The sequence below is a fragment of the Labrus bergylta genome, chromosome 2, assembly GCF_963930695.1.
Source record: "Labrus bergylta chromosome 2, fLabBer1.1, whole genome shotgun sequence".
NCBI lineage: Eukaryota > Metazoa > Chordata > Actinopteri > Labriformes > Labridae > Labrus > Labrus bergylta.
In genome coordinates, this window is record NC_089196.1 from 7,641,914 (window position 1) to 7,661,962 (window position 20,049).

Below are 20,049 nucleotides of genomic sequence, written 5' to 3' on the forward strand. Positions count from 1 at the left end.
TTAGAACATGATGAAGATGAAGCAGAGGATTGATCAGCAGGTGTGATTGATCAGGTGATCGGTGTTATTGTAATAGCAGAGAGAAGAGAAACCTGAGGGTCAAACAGAACAACAAGACCATTCAGACCTCATGTGAAATCAAACAGAGAAAAATGTTAACATCATAAAGCAATCAAACAGGTAAAAACTGATTATAAGAATCAGAAAATGTCAGAGTTCAAGTTCAAAATAAAAAAAAGTTTAAACCCATCAGAAGTCTGAGATTTCAAACAAACTGCTTCCTGTTTTATGTTTGATTTCCTTTTTCAAATGAGGATGATCTCTCAGAGATGAAGCTTTAATGTGAAATATCTGTGAGCCTGCAGGACAAACTGAGGGCTGAAAGAGCACTACGCACAAACATATTAAACATCTGGAGTCTGTTATATTCAGAAACATCACATTCACAAACATCAGTTTACTGAGACAGCTGTGAACACAGATTGAAACCAGGTCGGAACTTTGTAACAAACAAAACCCAGCTTAATTAATGACTTTTACTATTTTTAATGTACAAATATTTACATTTATATTTTAAAAAACTTTTTTTTACTGAGACATCTGCAAATATAGAGTGACAGTCCTTTCCAATTAAAGCTGGCATTAATTTATCAATATTATCTTTATTGTATTAATATTGTAATTTATAGCCTTTTACATGTATATATTTATGTGTAACTGCAGAGTGAATGTAAGGTTTATAATGTGAAAAACACGTAATCAATCGATAATCTTCAGAGAGGGAGAGAGAGAGAGAAGGAGCGAGAGAGAGAGAGGAGAGAGAGAGAGGAGAGAGAGAGAGAGGAGAGAGAGAGAGTAGGAGAGAGAGAGAGAAGGAGCGAGAGAGAGAGAGTAGGAGAGAGAGAGAGAGAAGGAGCGAGAGAGAGAGGAGAGAGAGAGAGGAGAGAGAGAGAGTAGGAGAGAGAGAGAGAGAGGAGAGAGAGAGAGTAGGAGAGAGAGAGAGAGAGAAGGAGCGAGAGAGAGAGAGGAGAGAGAGAGAGAGGAGAGAGAGAGAGAAGGAGAGAGAGAGAGAGAGAGGAGAGAGAGAGAGGAGAGAGAGAGAGAAGGAGAGAGAGAGAGAGGAGAGAGAGAGAGAGAGAGAAGGAGAGAGAGAGAGAGAGAGAGAAGGAGAGAGAGAGAGAGAGAGAGAAGGAGAGAGAGAGAGAAGAGAGAGAGAAGGAGAGAGAGAGAGAGAGAGAGGAGAGAGAGAGAGGAGAGAGAGAGAGAAGAGAGAGAGAGAGAGAGAAGGAGAGAGAGAGAGAGAGAGAGAAGGAGAGAGAGAGAGAAGAGAGAGAGAGAAGGAGAGAGAGAGAGAGAGAGAAGGAGAGCGAGAGAGAGAGAGAGAGAGGCAAACAGGTAAATTTGAGGGGTCGTGGGTTCGAATCTGGCCTCGGCCCTCTGCTCCCCCGCTCTCTCAGAGACGTTTCTTGTCTCTCTTCAGCTCTCCTGACCAGTGGAGGCAAAATGGCCCAAAAATAAAAATAAACATTCTGAGGCAGAGAGCTGTTTAGTCGGCCATGTTTACTGTGGTCAGTCTGAAGCTGATAGTCAGCGGGATGTGACATGATGCTGATGTGAGCCACAGTAATAATAAATTCAGAAGGCTGGTTAACTCCCTGCATTGCCCTCCTGTGGTGTTCAGAAGTACTGCAGGACTTAACTCAGCGTGTGAGCTAAAGTTTCTCTATTATCAGATGAGTCAGTCAGCACAGTTTAAAGTTTAAAGCCAGTCATCTCGCAGTAATAATACAAATTTAAAGCTCCTGTGAGGAGTTTTTTATGTGATTTTAAAACAGACTAAAATTAATACTGATGCATGACATACAAGAGCAAACAAGACCATCAGCCTCTAAACGGATAACTTCTTTATAGTTATTTTTATTGCCTTAAACTCCTGTCAGTGGATCAGTGTAAGACCAGCAGATGAACATCACAATGCAGAACTAGACTTTGTTTACATTTTCATTGCAAAGATTTGCAGTGATCTGATACTTACCTGTATACCCTTTTTTTCAATTTAAGTTTAAATTTCTCACAGGAGCTTTAATGTTTCAATCATTTATAAAGATTTAAAGGAGCTGTGCGTCCTGAGAGCACATCTATTGTTGGACCTTAAAACATTGTCTGTATGTTTGAAATCATTAATAATGTTTTGAATTATCGGTTATTCAACATTGACACAGTGTGTGCATTGTTTTAGATCACTGCAGGGTGAAAAAAAAACTCTGAGACACTTTTTGTAAACAATCCACTCCCCCGCTGTGACTCCCCCTCTGCAGCATGACACACTCTCCCCACAGACGCTCCCCAACTCTTATGTAACTCTTTGTGTGATTGTGTGTGTGTGTGTGTGTGTGTGTGTGTGTGTGTGTGTGTGTGTGTGTGTGATAAGTAAGATTTGTGTCTCAGTGTTTCTTTGATTTATTTGCTTTGTTCTGAATCTTTCAGAAATAAAGCAGGATTCACACAGATTCAAATGGTTTCTGGTTCATCTCAGTCAGCAGAGCAGAAGTCCCAGATACAGGTCACATTCCACATGTCCAAATGCTGTCCCCTGCTGGCTGCTCTGATATTGTATACACTTCAATAAGAAAAGACCAGTTCAGTTCATTTATTAAACATTAAATCAGATTTTTATTTAAATACAACTGGCTAGCTTCACACACACACATAAACCTGAAGCATTAGAGTACCTCTGTGGCGGAGATTAAAAGATGTTATGCTGATAAACTAAGAGAAATGTTAAAAAGATAATACGTTCGACACGGTCTCATTTAATTAAACAGACACTTTTATAAACACACTGTCTGATCTGAAAAACGTTTTTTTAAATATTTTCTACAGTATAAAATGATGTAATACAGTTGAACAGACCTTTTATTGAGAGAAATATAGATCATTGTTTTATTCATATAATTCAGATATCGTATAATGAGTTAAACACACAAAATGTGGCAAAAGAACTGAACACGCACCAAAAGATGCACAGGCACTATTCAATCATTGTTTCTGACTTTAATGCATTGGACTGAATTTCATTGTACTTTCCTCCGTCTAAATTTACCCATGATGCCTCTCTGTGTGAACTTCTTCATCACTGATCAAACTAAAAGTCTGTGAAACATATATCTACATCCAGACCCATAATTTGTCATCTCTCATCTTGTGTTTTTGTTTTCTTTTGTTTGTTTACTGTTTTTTTTCCATTGGTGATAAAGTGAGCAAGTAGACAACATTTATGATAAAGCACATTGAATAATGACAACAACAATCAAGAAACAAGGTACAATACAATGTGATTTGATAGGGTATTACAAATTGGATTTGGATTGTGTGTGTGTGTGTGTGTGTGTGTGTGTGTGTGTGTGTGTGTGTGTGTGTGTGTGTGTGTGTGTGTGTGATGTTCTGCTATGTTTGTTATACTCTATATTTTGTATTAGTATGTGATGTTGTAATTGTGACCAGTTGAGGGATGTAAACTAGCTTTAAGATAACTCTGGTACTATGTTTAATATTGTACATTGTCCCTTTACAAATAAAAAAGGTTAAATAAAATTAAAGCATGAACGTTTTGATATTGTATATGTGTAGGTGTAATGAATCAGAGGGATGAGTGGAAATGGAGATCTATATGTTTATATGGTTTATATAATGTAGTATACAGGTAGTTTTTGGCGACTTTAATGGTCTTTGTAGGCATCCGTAGTGTTTGTTTTCATTTTAACCCGGAAAGAGTTTGTTGTTGATATGACGTCATCAGGTGTGATAAAGATGGCGGAGTGTGAGGAGGAGGTGGAGGTGTTGGTGCAGAGAGTTGTTAAAGACATCACGAGCGCGTTTAAGAAGAACCCGAGCATGTAAGTACACCTTAGTGTGAACACTGTGGATAGACGGAGCCGAGGTGCTGGATATGTTCTGTATGAGGAGATAAAATAACTCCTGTTACACTGCGCGGGCTCCGACTATCAACTGGAGAAACCCTCCTGAACCTGCAGTTACATGGAGCCGGCTCCGACTATTACCTGGAGAAGTAGGTCCAGAGAAAGTTGTTAGTTTACCGGCTTCTCCTGACATCCCGAAATAAAACGATTATCAGAAACATCCCGGGAACAGATACTTTGTGTTTATGTTTCAAACATCAGGTAATAGACTGTGTGTTAGCGGTGTGTTAATAAGAGTAATAAATGTACTTCATCAATGACAAGTCCGGTGTCTGGATCTAATGTTCCTCACTTCTCGTGTCAGGTGCCGATCAGTGGGTTCACCTGTCAGGTGTACCTGTGACACACTGTCAGGACTAGCTGATGCTAGGCTAACACAAGCTAGCGTCTTTCCTCAGCCGATCCCGTGTTTATTAAACAGCTGTAGTTTTTTTAAAGCGTCCTCATTAAAGTGTGTGTGTGTGTGTGTGTGTGTGTGTGTGTGTGTGTGTGTGTGTGTGTGTGTGTGTGTGTGTGTGTGTGTGTGTGTGTGTGTGTGTGTGTGTGTGTGTGTGTGTGTGTGTGTGTGTGTGTGTGTGTGTGTGTGTGTGTGTGTGTGTGTGTGTGTGTGTGTGTGTGTGTGTGTGTGTGTGTGTGTGTGTGTGTGAGACTTTTTGGGGGATTTTCCAGTATTATTAGTCCCAGGGAATTGTGTGAAATTGTATATGCATTACATAGAATCCTGAAATTCTGACCCTGGTCACTTGATAATGTTTAGAGTGAGGGACTAGCTGTGGATCCCAGAGACACTAAACGTACAGGAGAAATGATCTGAGACCTGTTAGAGGGCCAAAAGGACTCTAAGTGCTTTGGAGAACAAATACAGGTCACTGATTAGACAGGTGTGTCATGTCCCTTCCTCTGATTGGTCAGTTTAATCTGTATAAGGACTGACACGGTGTGATCCATCCCTGCTGTGCACATGCAGAGTAAAACCTGTACTACTAGCTGTTAGCTTTGACTTTATGACACGTGATGTGCTGTCAGAGTGATTCCTCTGTGTGCGCTTATCTCCCTCAGAGATGAGATCGGGGTGATCCCGTGTCCCGAGGCTCGATATAACCGCAGTCCCATCGTGTTGGTGGAGAACAAACTGGGCGTGGAGAGCTGGTGTGTCAAGTTCCTGCTGCCATACGTCCACAACAAGTTGCTGCTGTATCGCCAACGCAAACACTGGCTGGACCGGGAGGGTGAGTGAGAGTTCTGTGAACACATTAACATCGTTTACCCTCTGTTTGAGGGTACAGCTTCTTACTGACAGTGTTTGTGTGTCACAGCTTTAGTGGACATCACCTGCACCGTGCTGCTGCTCAACCCAGACTTCACCACCGCATGGAATGTCAGGTAACACACAACCTAGGCACACTTGTCTCCCCCTGGTCTCCCCCTGGTCACACCTCACAGCCGGCAGCTACATCACCACATGTACACCTACAAAAGAAGAAGTCTTATTCTGAAAGTTTCGGTCTTTCTTGTATTTTCTGAAAAGAGATCAGTGTTGCGGCAGTGAGATAAACCAACAGTCTAATCTGTCTGATGTGTAAATGTAATCCAGATCTGATTGTCCTGCAGAAAGGAGCTGCTGCAGTCCGGAGTCCTGAACCCAGAGAAAGACCTGTACTTGGGACAGCTGGCTCTCACCAAGTTCCCCAAGAGCCCAGAGACCTGGATCCACAGGTAAAACCTCCTGTCTAATTTAGTCTAAATGCTGTCAGTGTCCCCAGTTCAGATACTACACCATCATTAGACGGGCCGTCCAGCCTTGCTGACAAAAGAAGACAGCCCTGACCCCTTTGTATCAGCTGGGTTCTATATTTCACTTTGGAAGTTGCTGGCAACCCCACCTGTGACAGAGTCCAGACTGGGTCAGATATTTAACCCTGGTTGTTGTTGTTGTCTTTATGCAGACGCTGGGTGCTGCAGCATGTCCTGGCTCAGTTGGCAGCTGTCGGCAGCAGCAGGAAGCATCAGCAGTCAGGTGAAGGAGAGCAGGTGGATGCAGACAGAAGACAGGAGCTCAGCGATCACCTGGCTCGAACTCTTCATCAGGAGATGAAGGTGTGCTCTGACGCTGCCTGCCGTTACCCCAGCAACTACAACGCCTGGTCTCACCGCATCTGGGTGCTGCAGCACATGGCCAGGGGCAACGCCAAGGTAAGACACACACACACACACACACACACACACACACACACACACACACACACACACACACACACACACACACACCTGCTCTTTTCATTCCATTGATGCTCTGCACACCTGCAGGAACAGATATCAGAGATAATCTGAGTTTCTCTTCTTCTTCTTCTTGCTATACTTCAACCAATCACATCATTGTTCCATCATGATGTCTCCTCCTCACAGGTGTCCATGACATCTTCTCCTCTTCCTCACAGGTTTTCATGATGATGTAAATGTTTATTAATATGCAATGTCCCTGTAAAATAAAAAAAAATAAAAAATGATGGCTTCTCCTTCTCCTCACAGGTGTCCATGATGATGGCTGTTTTCGAAACCGCATACTACATACTACTATCTAAATCAGTATGCAGTATATACTGTATACTGCATACTGAGTTCAACATTAGTATGTAGTATGACTGCCAGTCGTCAGTTATTTTGCAGTATGCTTGGCCCCGGTTAAACTGGTTTTACTCAGCTGTGAATAATTTGTAGTAATAGAGCAAGCCGAGGACCCTGTAATTGCAGCTGCTTGTCCAGCTGTGACACATGCACTGTACAGTCTACAAAGCAGGAAAATAAATATATGAACATGTCATATTTGTTATTGGTTCATAATGTGGCAAGATATTCAGTCACCGCCACCGACGAGTTCAAACAGCTGCGCTCCGGCATTTTGATCTCTGACCTGGCACTTTGCATTGTGGGAAACAGTACGCGAGGTAGACTGGTCCGATGCATACTGTACAATTTTCCCGAATCAGTATGACATCCTGGTATTTTTGGCATACTGCAGATCTCGCAGTTGCTCACATACTGTATACTGCATTTTGGCCAAATCAGTATGTTCTAGTAGTATAGTATGCGGTTTCGAAAACAGCCGATGTCTTCTTCTCCTCCTCACAGGTGTTCATGATGATGTCTTCTTCTCCTCCTCACAGGTGTTCATGATGATGTCTTCTCCTCCTCACAGGTGTTCATGATGATGTCTTCTCCTCCTCCTCACAGGTGTTCATGATGATGTCTTCTCCTCCTCACAGGTGTTCATGATGATGTCTTCTTCTCCTCCTCACAGGTGTTCATGATGATGTCTTCTTCTCCTCCTCACAGGTGTTCGTGATGATGTCTTCTTCTCCTCCTCACAGGTGTTCATGATGATGTCTTCTCCTCCTCACAGGTGTTCATGATGATGTTTTCTCCTCCTCCTCACAGGTGTTCCATGACGAGCTGTCGTCCATGCGTCTCTGGGTGTCCATGCATGTGTCTGATCACAGCGGGTTTCACTATCGTCAGTTCCTACTGAAGGAGCTGATCCATGAGCTCTCCCAGTCTGCAGCTTCCTGCACCAGTTCACCTCAGCACAGGACCAGTTCAGCCCCCAGCAGCCCCACACTCCACAGTCAGGCTAACGGGGAGCTGTCAGGGGGGGAGGAGGAGGAGGGGGAAGAGGACCTCACAGGTGAGGGGGAGGGGGAGGAGAGACAGCTCAGCTTCATCACTGTCCTTCAGCTCTTCCACCAGGAGATGGAGCTGATCTCAGACCTGATCCGGTCCTTCCCTGGACATGAGACACTCTGGAGCCACAGGTTAGACCACACACACACACACACACACACACACACACACACACACACACACACACACACACACACACACAGCCCTGCTCTCTGCCTGTATGTGTCCGTTTCATTGAAAATTAGCAATAAGTTTCATAAAGTCGCCCTAACATATCAAGTCTGGTTTTAGAGGGTTGTTCTTAATGACGTAGCAAAACGTCATTAAGAGTGTGCAGAATTACATGGGCAGCAACCAGCTACACAAAACTCTTTAACACGAGACAAATCGCCACAAGCAAAACATTGAAGACAGGCAGAACAGCACAGCAAGTCTCTCTACCTGTAGCCTGTACGGCGATCACTCTCACGATTGATCTTAGATGGCAATGTTATGCAGATTAATAAAGGAAAAATGCAAATATGGTCAACAAATGTAGTTTGGAGTAAGTATACCTTGAAGTGCCTGTCTAGGTTTACTGTAAATGCATATGAACTGAAGAAACTGTATCACAATCTGTGTACCATTAACAATGTCATCACTCACCCTCTGGAATTCTTATGATTGACAAATCTCACATTAAAACCTTGTTATACAATTTAATGTGTCTTGTTCAAATTGAAAATCAACAGGGGTCCTCCCCCTGGACATTTTGAGCATCAATCTCTGTAACTCTGGTATTCTGTTGCATTTTTGTACACCAGTTTGACGGAAATTTTTGAAAAAAGGAAAATGATCTAATTTAACTTCTGGTACTATCTGGTACTTCCTGCATGGATGTCAAATGTCACACTCTAGCAGATTGAAGCAGATTCTCACCTTACAGGATTATAAACAAGTCTGATTTAAGCATCTTTCACTGAAGACAGTTTGTCAAGCTGATTCCATGACTTGTTGATCCTGACTGTGTTAATGTTATTCGTGGCAATAACGAGTTTTATCAGTTTTTTTAATCTAAGTTTTTTCTTCTGTGGTACTCTGGCATGTCGAAGACTGTTTGTTAACACGCCACAACTCTGTAATTGAGACAAGACGGAGCTTAATCTGAAATAAATCATATTTTTACGTATTATGCTCTGACCGTGCCAGAGAAGACAAAGGGACCGAGAGAGACAAAAGTGCTTACAATCACAAAAGTATATAAAAAAAAAAAAAAAACAAGTAATAAAAATGTAAATAACCCTGAAGCCTTGTGTGATTCTCAGGTCTTTCAGTGAAGTTTCTTTCAAATTTGCTGCAGTCTTGAGTTTCTAACACTCACAGCTATCAGCAGGCTGAACGCGCTTCGGTGATCCACGTAGGTGTTTATAGTTCAGGACAAAACCGCTGAGGGAGTATTTGTTTGTAGCCGGATATTAGTGTAGGGCATGCCTGTACAGCAGGGTACAAATAAAGAAACAAACGCTCTCTCTGAAACATGTGATCTTCCTCTCCCTTCACTTTTCATCCTCTTTTGATGTTTGGCAGTGTGCTTCCTGGTGCACTCAATTGATAATACGGCGCCATCTGCATGTTGGTGTACAGCTGTAATTGCAGTTAGAACTGGCTAATTTAACAGGTGCTGTTCTTGGAACTCTGTGTTGTTCATCAAAAAACCCGTCTGACTTTGACCTGGGCTGGTAGCAGAAGACTAAATGAGGCAGTGGCAGCCGCTTTCCAATTTTTAAATGCAGGAAAAAAACCCTGTGTTTAAGCAAAGCAGTCTAATCAGTGCACTACTTTATTGTCCATGGCTTTTCATTTTACTAAATTTCTCTTAAACGTTCATGCACTTTAGTGAACCGATTACACCCTAAATGCTGGTGTATTTGAGTCGCTGGAGTGTGATCCTTGGGAGTTTTTAGCTTTTAGCTTGTAGCCCGTAGGGATAACATCACAGCTCCAGGTCTCTGAAGTGACAGCTTTCACATCCATTAACTCGGTTGATAAGTGTTCTTATAGGCCGGCAAGCAGAGCACTTTAAGAAAAATATTTCCGTGATGTCATACTGTAGTGTGGTTCAGAGTATTATGTCGTTTTGATACCTCACTAGGAAGTTTCATGCAATGTAGCCGACAAATTGAACTGCTTGGCTGAGTGTCTTCTGTGTCCTTTTTGTTTTTTAAAACTTGTTTTACCACCACCTCTCGAAAACGTAAGCTGTGCAGACATTTTAAGGAGTGAAATACTCCCAAACTGTTTAGCCATTCTTATTAGCACCCTCAATGCTCTGCACCAAAATGTACAGGCGTACCAGCTCTCAGATGACAGTGACGTAGCACACACACATTCTCTCTATAAACACAAAAAGTATAGAACTGAATTGTATAGATTGCCATAATGATTAGTCCATTGACATCAATACTTACCGTATTTTCCGCACTATAAGGCGCACCGGATTATAAGGCGCACCTTCAATGAATGGCCTATTTTAGAACTGTTTTCATATATAGGGCGCACCGGATTATAAGGCGCATAGAATATAACGTATTTACAACTGAACAAGGCTGGGAGATATTGTGAATATACAAATATAAATACGTATAAAACGTAACATATAAAACTACAAAAACAAAAGTACATAAGACGATTTCCCCAAATAATAAATTATTTCTTTAACGTTTCTCTTAACTCTCAAAACGTAGTTTTATACGTAGTGCATTCACAATAACTCAACGTTGTTCAAACGTTAATGTGCATATTCACAATATCTCCCAGCCTTGTTCAGTTGTAAACACGTAAAAGAAACACAGTCTGATACCGCTAATTCAAACGTTAGTGCAGGGGTGCCCAAACAGTCGATCGCGATCGACAGGTAGATCGCTGACTGATTCTCAGTCGATCGCGAGATGTTTTGTCAATATAAAATACAATTGTAAAATAGAAAAGTGATTTCAATTTCATCTCATTGCACTGTTTCCCACACACGATACCTGTGTTGGGAGCCCAAGTATACTTCCGACCTGTGTGTATTTAATTTTTCATTTATTCATGAAATTGCTGCGTGCATGAGAGAGCGAGCGAGAGAGCGAGCGGGGGAGCGAGAGAGAGAGAGAGAGAGAGAGAGAGAGCGCGCGCGCAAGAGAGAGTGCAGGCATGCGCAAGGACGTGCAGGTAAAACCGGGGGGGGGGTAAATGTTTTACCAAAAAGTCATATATAGAAACTATGCTACGAGTATTAAAGGCTATGGCTCACTATGTGGACTGGTAGATCTCAGCAGACTGGTAACTTTAAAAGTAGATCTTGGTTCAAAAAAGGTTGGGCACCCCTGCGTTAGTGCATAACTCAACATTGTTCAGTTACGTATAACACGTAAAGCTCACTTTTTCAGTTCATTCCCCGTCCACGAATCCCTCGAATTCTTCTTCTTCAGTGTCCGAATTGAACAGTTGGGCGAGTACGGCATCCAACATGCCCGGCTCCCTCTCGTCATTATCCGAGTCAGTGTCGCTGAGCGCCGTGTACAACCAGTATGGATCAACCAATTAACCAATTGATCCATATATAAGGCGCTCCGGATTATAAGGCGCGCTGTCGTTTTTTGAGAAAATTAAAGGCTTTTAAGTGCGCCTTATAGTGCGGAAAATACGGTAATCTAGCTATTAAAGTCAGTTGGGCTGATCAGATACCAGGATCTTCTGCTGACGTCTTTTAAAAAAAATCTACTTTGTAAGAATTTAGAACATGACATGTTAATGTTCCAAACACATTCATTGATAAACTGACTTTTATGTTTTCAGGCGTCACGTGTTCTTCCTGTGGCAGCAGTGGAGGCGGGATCAGAAGCTCAGCAACGGTGGTGAGTTGGCCCAGCTGAGTGACGGGGAGGCGGGGCTTCAGAAGGGGGGATGTCTGGGGGGGGAGAGTGTGAACGGACAGAGTCACAGTGATGCTATGGAGGTGGAAAGGGTGTGTCTCCCCGACCCTCGGGACAGTAAACGTCTGAAGAGAGGAGTCCACCTGCCCGCTCCCCCCTCCCTGCCCTCTGAGTACACCTTTGTGAGTTCGGTGTTGGACAGCTGCTGCCCCGCTGACCAGAGACGCTTCGCCATGTCCTACAAAAAGTGGTTAGACACAGTCATCGTCCAGGAGCCCTGAGAGACTAAACGCCCCATTTGTACTGACACCTGAGTTAAGGGACACCACGTTTGTACTTACACCTGAGAGACTGGACACCACGTTTGTACTTACACCTGAGAGACTGGACACAACGTTTGTACCGGCGTCTGAGAGAGACGGGACGCCGCGTTTGTACTGCCACCTGAGAGACAAACGCCATGTTTGTATTGAGGCTTGCAGGAACAAATCAGGGATTAAGTTAGCATCAGTTCTGAGTAAATCCTGGGTCAGTCTGATGCAGACCCTTACACTAAGATCTGTCCTGGGTGATCAGATCTCAAGTCTTAGTGCTTGGTGTGAACGCAGCCCGATGTGTCCTGAGAACTGATTGAGATCTGCTCACTCAGACCACTTACTGAGGTGGTCTGGAACTCATTGGTCCACATTGGTTTGGTAATGTTAACACTCGTGTCCTGGGGCACATGAAGGACCTCCCCCTCACGTGTTGTCATCTGCAGTAGTTGAACTGTGAGAACGATGCTGGCTCCTGCTGGATGAAAACCACAACACATTTGATCTTTTCAAACAGAAACGATGTGCAGGTGATCCTTTATGCAGCAGGCAGGTGAGATCTGAACACGGGTGTTACCTGCAGACACAGCAGGTCCGTGCAAAGTGTGAACTCAGAGTCTGGAGCTGTTCACTGGTGATCTGAGGCCTGTACTTTGAAGGGCGTTCATCATAGCCAGGTTATCTTCACTTCCATTTAGTGATCCTTTAGTTACATGTTGTTACCTGTAGTGATCTTGAGTGATGTTTAGTTATCTGTCTTCACTAACCTCAACCAATGAGATTACACTGAATGATCACATGAAGCTGGTTATCAACCTCAGAAGTAAACCCGGAGCTTCACAGCGTGTTCACATAAAAAGGCCGGAGTTAGCTTTACATAAACTGTCAGCAGATCGTCATATTTAACAAACTCAGAGCTTTGATATTAAAAAAAATGAAGAAGTTAAACACATAATCCAGACTAAAATCACACATCTGCAGAGAAAAATGCAGGAAGAACTGACAGAAGAAAGAAAAGTCGCTTTGTGAATGTGCAAATTAAGTCCTATGTCTCTTTCTCGTGATTAGTGCACTTTAGATCTGACTGTGTAACTCCTGTTTGTCCACTTACATTCATTTGTTGCTCAAATTTTTTTGTGTGACAGATTTAGACGTTATATAATCAGCTGCAGCCCTGACGGTTACAAACCGAGCGGCATGGAGCCAATAGAAATGAATATGAAAAATTCAAAGCAATAAGTACGAGTATATTACATCTTGTAAACATTACTAACAGGATGCGGTGTTTGTTCAGTCAACACAAAGTGTGAGTCGGTCTCTCTACCTCCTCCCCTCTCTGGATCAGCTCACAGACCTCTTCATCTCTTGTCCTGAACATAACCCCGCTCTAGAGCAGGTCAGGTGTTCAGCATCAGTTACCATGGTGATCTACCTCGGTAAGAAGTGAACCACCTTCATAGTCTTGAAAACTCAGAGTTAACTCTGAAGTTACCATGGTAACAGAGCATCCCTCAGAGTACAGAGCTCAGGTCCGTGAAACCACACTGATACAGGTACAGAGGATGAGTTCTGGTCTTACCTGCCTGGTCCGGTCTTCCTGGAAGCATGTGGACCCCTGAAGTTTCACCTGAGCCAAGACCCCTTCAGCTGTCACAGTGTTCAGGTGTGTTCAGTTCAAACTGACTCTGACTGACTCCTCTCTTTGATTTCATTCTGTTTCAGTAGTGATGTTAAATGAAGCTACAGGAGGATCAGAGTGTCTGCAGAGAGCCGAGCTGAACACACACACACATATATTTGATATGAAACAATCGTCTGTGACATCATTTCAATATTTCTTAAAATTCAGGTGATAAGAAGTTTTTGGTCATCATAACAGTTTATTCATAAATACATTTAAAGGTCTTTTCTATTAAGAAAACAGTGAATTCATAGTTAATATCTGGTAAATTAATAGTTAAATGTTTAAATGTAAATATACAGCAAGTTTATAATAAATAAACAGGAAGTTAAACTGTAAACAGTTTATTACATAAATCCTCTTAATTTAAATTCAGATGGTTTGATCTTAAAGAAGTATTTTGAACTGAACACACTGAAGTGACTCTGATGATCCCTTGTCTCCGTTAGATTCTCTCAGCGCTCCCCTGAGCAGGAGTCACAGTCAAACTCCTCCTCCACACGTGAAGGAGGTCACCTGTGTTCAACACGTTACAGTCCTCGCTGCTGGTTTCTCATTTTAATGCGGAATCTATTCAGTAAATGCCAACTATGTAGCTCAGCGCTAACTTAGCGTAGCGTGCAACAGGAAGCCAAATGGCTAATTGTTCGCTACGAACAGAAAGTCTTACTTACAGCCAACCTGAAGCATTAAATCTCAGCAGAGAGAAGTTTGCTTTAGCAGTTAGCGGTACTGATGTTTGTTCTCTGGTGCTACATGCTGCTGTTACTCTGCACCTGTTACAGGTGTGTGGTGACCACAGGTAACAGCACTATCAACATGATAATCACAGTAATTATTGATTATAGACAGGATAGATCAAAATATTAAACTGTTTTTGTTACTAAGCAACAGTAGCTGCTTTATGTCACCACCCTGTATAAATTAAGACGTGACATCATAAAGGTCAAAATCTACTTAAATGTTTATGTTTAAGATTATTATTATTATTATTAATAACTTTAAATATGTTTCTGTACATTTCATCTTCATTCATTTGTTGTTTATTGTTCACTGTAACATACACTTTAACATAAGAACACATGAACACACGAGTTAAATAAGCGAACAGATGAAAAGAAAACTTAAGAGATAGAATAATTGAAAACACTTGAGAATGTGTGAACAGAAAATGAAAGAATTTGAAATGGATAAAATGAGAATAGAGAGAAACAATGAGAGAACATAATCCATGTTGTGTAATGAAAGGGATAATGCAGAGTTAGCTTACTTCAGAAATTAACTAAATATTAATTTGGAAATTAATTTATTGATTCAAAAAGTATTTATTCCTTCTGCTAAACAAATAGTCTGCTAGAATTCTACAGTGAGAGCTGTTTCCATAGCAACGGTTAACTCTCTATCCTTCACTAAATGAGCTAAACTAGCTTCCATTACTCACATTAAACTGAGCATATCTTAAAGTAAGCTGATTTTCACCGTATCCCATACTGCGTTCTGTTACATGTTTACTTCATGGGCCTTCTTCAGTTTGGGAGATCTTCTCCACCATGGCATTCCGTTTTTTTTTTAGATGTCTTTTTATCATCCTTCCTCCTCTGTTATCCTCTCCTTTCTCTTTTCCCACAGTAAACAGACCGACGTCTAATTACCAGACTGCTTTCTATGGATTGATGTTACCACAGTCGGTTCTCCGCAGTCCGTGGTTAGAGCCGCGTCTCTAGCAACCGCCTGCTTTTCTTAGAGACGGTGTGTCCTCCTTTACAAAGGCGATCTGTAGAGGGATGTCAGACCGTTGCTTTGGTAAACACACAGCCTTGTAATAGGTTTATTATAGACTCTATTCGTAATAACAGGAGATAACATGGTCGTGTTATGTAATAAAGAACGGGTTCACAGGTGTATGATGGGATATTCAACTTTTGAACTTTGACTCTATGCAGAAATGTCTTTTTAAAGGTTCATTGAGCTTTTTACAGAAAATATGTAGCTTGTATTCTAATTTATTCTTCACTGGAGGGTTTGTCTTAATCTATAAAATCACATTAATTTGTATTTATTTTTAGGGTTAAACTGTTTCATCTGCTTACAAACAAAATAAACTCACCTGGAATAAAAAAAAACACTTCTTTTTGTGTATTTGAGTTTTTTTCTGATTCATCAGACGTCATCGAGAACTGAACACCTGAGGACTTTTACTGACCTCCAGGACTGAAGGATCTACAAGGTGATGTGGTCAGGACCCTGGTCTTAATCTTGAGCTATAACATGATTGGTCCTGGTCTTGTGTTTTCATTAAAAAAAAATTAAATAATCACTCTTTTGGATGCTCCCTAATGCTGTGTTTGAGTGTCGGCCACAATAAGAGCTGTTTGAATTCTCTAGATGAAAAGGAAAGCAGCTTCACGCTTTCTTTCGTATCTCTTTAAGGATTCACTGGACTGTCATTTACCAAAGAACAGAAGAAACTTCATAGTATTAAACTTTGACCATTTAGGAAAACAAGCGATCAACTTGATCGTACAGTTGAAGCCGTCTTCACTGAACAATCATTTTTATTTGATCAAACTTATGATTCATGTGGATAAATATGAGAGGAGAAACAAAATTTTTACCTTTCCTATGTTTGTTTCTATTTCTTTTATTTAATCCAAACCTCCAATCTATCTATAATTTATGTCTCTACTTTAAGATAACACTTGGGTCGCGCCCCATGTACGCAGGGGCGTGTCCGGGTGGGTGGCCAGGGGTGGCCCCTAGAAATCTGATTGTCCATAAAAAAATTCCTAAACTGTGATTGGCTATTTGCCCTGACAGAAGCAAGGGATTTGTTGTTGAAACCAACTATAAGGTCTATTTTTGAAAAGGCAGTTAGTATTTTTCTAAACATAGCAATGTTTATTTCATAAGACATGCAAAAAGTAATGCACACACCTTTCACTGACCCTGTGACATTTCTCCTCCAGTTTTAGGAACAGTTGATAGTGGACTGTGAAACATGAAACATAAGATCTTACATGGCTGACCTAGGATCTAGTTTGCGCTCCCCATGCAGAGGCTGTGGTCCTCAGAACAGGCGGCTCATGTTTAAATCTGACTTGTGGCTCCTTTCCCACATGTCATTCCCCACTCTCTCTCTTTACCAGATTTCCAAATCCATCCACTGTCCTGAAAATGTTTTCACATTTTGATGACTTCATACCATCTATGGTTTGGACCAGGTGACCAGGTGTGTTTCATGTGATTAGCTCCTGATGTTCCAACATAATGAGAAATGAAATAGTTCAATTAAAAAGCATTTACATCGCAGCATCAAATTGAAATGTATTGACATACATTCATACATTTTACTTGATTCTATTTCCCCGTTATATAGGCCTAGAATAATTTCTGGTTGATCTCTCGAGAACTCCACTCATTTATGTTGAATTTCTTTTAACAAGAATTTAAACTAAACCAACTTTTTATAGAATCACAAACATTAGGCCAACACTTTTAAGCAAATCTTCTATTTGAAAAAATTAAATTTAAAAAAAGTGTTTTAATTAACGAAGAAGTATAAACTGATGTAGGCCTATTGTGTATTTTTCTTCTTACTTTGTTAAGTATCGTCACACAAATCCTGCAGAGACCGGAGGCTGTGTGTGTGCGTGTGTATGTGTGTGAGCGTGTAGGAGGGAGGGGCCGCAAACACACACACACACACACACACAGTCAGAGGGAAGATGGAGGACAGCAGCAGCAGCGGGGCGGACCTGATTCGTCTTCTTCTTTGAATGAAGGTGAGTTATGGTCTGGTCCGATTCGGTTTGATTCTGGTTTTGTGTTAGTGGATACCCCCTCCCCCCACAACCGGGTGTGTGTGTGTGTGTGTATGTGTGTGTGTCGGGGGGGATGTAGCTGCAGATGTGACTACGGAGGATCGTTACCGTCCCGCTGCTGTGCTCGGTGTCTGTGATTCATAAAAACATCATCACCAGGGCGCGTTCAGGACCGGGACAACACTGAGCCGGACCGAGCCGGACCTGCAGGGTCTGTGTGCCGGTCTGAGGGGGTGGTGTGTGTGTGTGTGTGTGTGTGTGTGTGTGTGGTGGGGGTGGGTGGTGGGTGGGGGGGGGGGGTTAACGGATCACAGAGGCCCTGTTGTTGTCGGCAGGTGCAGAGCCGCAGCTTGGTCCGGTGTTATGGATTCAAGAGTGACCGTGTTAACTGATGACTTTCAGCCGAATGTGTCTGTGGTTGTCATGGTTACAACAGATGTTGAATGCGCAGTTACATCCTCTTTGTTTGTTTTTTTTACTACAGACATAGGCCTATCTGATGACTGCTTTTGAATTCAGGCCTATAGGCCTAATAAAAATAAACTGTGTGTGTGTGTGTGTGTGTGTGTGTGTGTGTGTGTGTGTGTCTGTGTGCGTAGCCTACGTGTGTGTCGACATACTGTTTCAGCCTGACTCTGTAAACCTGATTGTAAATGTTTTGAGGCATCAGTTCTGTCAGAAACCTTAAAGGTGATGGTGTCAGAGATAGTCTCGTTCATACCTGGTTAATTGGTTAATGAGTTGTCCATAATCTTTCACACACAGTGAGGTTGTCTCTGTTGTGGAAGCTAAGCAGGGGCGTGTCCAGACTTTTTTTTTGACTCGTGGCCTTTTTGACAGTGGTACTGACTAATGCAGGGGTGGCAAGTTCGTGCACACATGCACACACAATTGAATTGAATTTCCCGTTATATCTCCACTAATCATATCTTCTTTAAAGTAACAAAAGAGAACGAAAACATATAGGCTACATCCTATAAGTTTAATACTTAAAGGACTCTTAACAAAGTTGTCCAAAGGCAAGATACAAGCACTTGAAAAAATGTGCATGCAAACTCCTTCACACAGTCTGAACTGCTGAAAGACATTTATTGGAACAGTTTCTGTAACAAAACATTTGTAGTTAGTTTATGCAAGTGTGACTGTGTACAGGAGTTTGCATGCAAATCTGTTATGGACTGATTCCTCTCCTACACAGCTGTCTCATGAAACAGATGTGGAAACTATTTATTTACAATCTAAAAAACTAACAGAGGAAAATGTTCTACATTGTCATGTAAAGAAAACTACTGCAGGACTGTTACAACACAGCCCAAAGAAATCTGAACATAAGTCCCGCCTCAGAAAAGGCAAATAGCCAAGCATAATTTAGGATTATGGGGGGCAATTAGGGTAGACTATCAGATTTATAAGGGGGCCTACGCCATCCCTGGCAACCCCTTTGGACCAACCACCGCAGTGAAGGTTGTCAAAATGCGCAATACTTTGATACCTTTTACTTTTTAAACAATTCACGTTACACCGGCAACGTTTCAGTGGGGAAACATTGCCAACATATTTGTGCAATTTAGACAGTGTGCAGGATTGCTCCAGAAATGTTTGATAATTAAAGACAAGAAGTAACCCGATATATTGGGTGCCTAGGACTAGAATCATATTAAAGTTTAACATGATGCTATCATATCATCCCTAGTTCACACAGAATGAGATTCTATCTGTGGTGGAAACTGATCAGAGTTTATTTATCAGACTAAACAAGCTCATTAATGTACCTATAATGATCATGTACAGGTAACTCAACATAACTTCTCATCACTACAGGTGTCCTCTTTTCAGGTAAAATACAACAGCAAACCTAACTCCATGCACAGGATGCACAAATAGACCGGTGTGACAGATGAGCGTTATTGTAAATACACTTGACTGTGCATGAGGGTTACTGACACGTGTTACTGCAGAATACACCTATAGGGCAGACCAGAGCGCTCAGGCCTACCTGATGTGCAGGATGTACATTTCAAACATGGTGACAATGGAGGAGACTACTATTATGTTAATTCTGAGATCATAACTAACATCAATAATAATAGTAACATCAGATCTGCTTAGACTGATGGCTGGTGAACAGAACACAACATCAGTTTCATTAACATTTTCCTCTGTGCACACAGTAACTCTGAGTCAGTAACTTTTTCCTAAAAAAGCAAAATATAGACTTAAATAAAACCTATTCTGGTCAATCATCACTAATGGGCCTCCATACTGTACATGAAGGTGGTGGCGACTGTGTCTGCAGAGACCCTGTCCTCTGCCTGGATTTTCATGTTTTGCTTTGTTTTGGTTGACTCTTTTCTGCTGAGCAGTTTTTTCAGCTATTGTGACAGGCATGTTTCTCTCAGTGCAGTGACAATGACACATTGTGAAGATGTGGTTAATTAAAGACTTGGTTTGTCAGCTTGTCTCTCTGCTTGAGGATGCATACAGCCGACGCACCAAATGGACACGTGGCAGCCGTCCTGCGTAGGCGTACGCAGTGGTGATTCTAGAGGCTGTCTGGGCCCTATAGGCAAACATAATTAGGGGGCCCTCCAACCAGCGTTCATCACTATTCTAATATGTCTGCCATAGTCCCGACCCTTACTCCTCTTCCTATTTTTTCTCTCCTATAGTTGACTTTGA

General features: G+C 41.9%; 2 protein-coding genes across 2 annotated transcripts in view; both read left to right on the forward strand.

Annotated features, from left to right (window-relative positions):
• The first annotated feature begins 3,789 nt into the window (after positions 1-3,789).
• On the forward strand, positions 3,790-15,674 carry ptar1 (protein prenyltransferase alpha subunit repeat containing 1). The gene is made up of 7 exons (XM_020631119.3): positions 3,790-3,896; positions 5,040-5,209; positions 5,297-5,363; positions 5,592-5,696; positions 5,927-6,173; positions 7,416-7,789; positions 11,478-15,674. Exons 1-7 carry the CDS (start codon positions 3,811-3,813, stop codon positions 11,833-11,835), a joined length of 1,407 nt encoding a protein of 468 aa, XP_020486775.2. The 5' UTR covers positions 3,790-3,810; the 3' UTR covers positions 11,836-15,674.
• Positions 15,675-17,236: 1,562 nt separating this feature from the next.
• The window catches only part of apba1a (amyloid beta (A4) precursor protein-binding, family A, member 1a), a 28,255-nt gene continuing 25,442 nt past the window's right edge, over positions 17,237-20,049 (forward strand). The window contains exon 1 of the mRNA XM_020631084.3: positions 17,237-17,331. The gene's annotated coding sequence lies outside the window, so the exon portion shown is untranslated. The remainder of the gene's footprint in view (positions 17,332-20,049) is intronic.

Coding starts and splice junctions, on each gene's coding strand:
- ptar1 (XM_020631119.3), top strand. CDS start 3,811: ATGGCGGAGTGTGAGGAGGAGGTGGAGGTGTTGGTGCAGAGAGTTGTT. Junction 5,697..5,926: donor CCAGAGACCTGGATCCACAG/GTAAAACCTCCT, acceptor GTCTTTATGCAG/ACGCTGGGTGCTGCAGCATG. Junction 7,790..11,477: donor GAGACACTCTGGAGCCACAG/GTTAGACCACAC, acceptor TTATGTTTTCAG/GCGTCACGTGTTCTTCCTGT.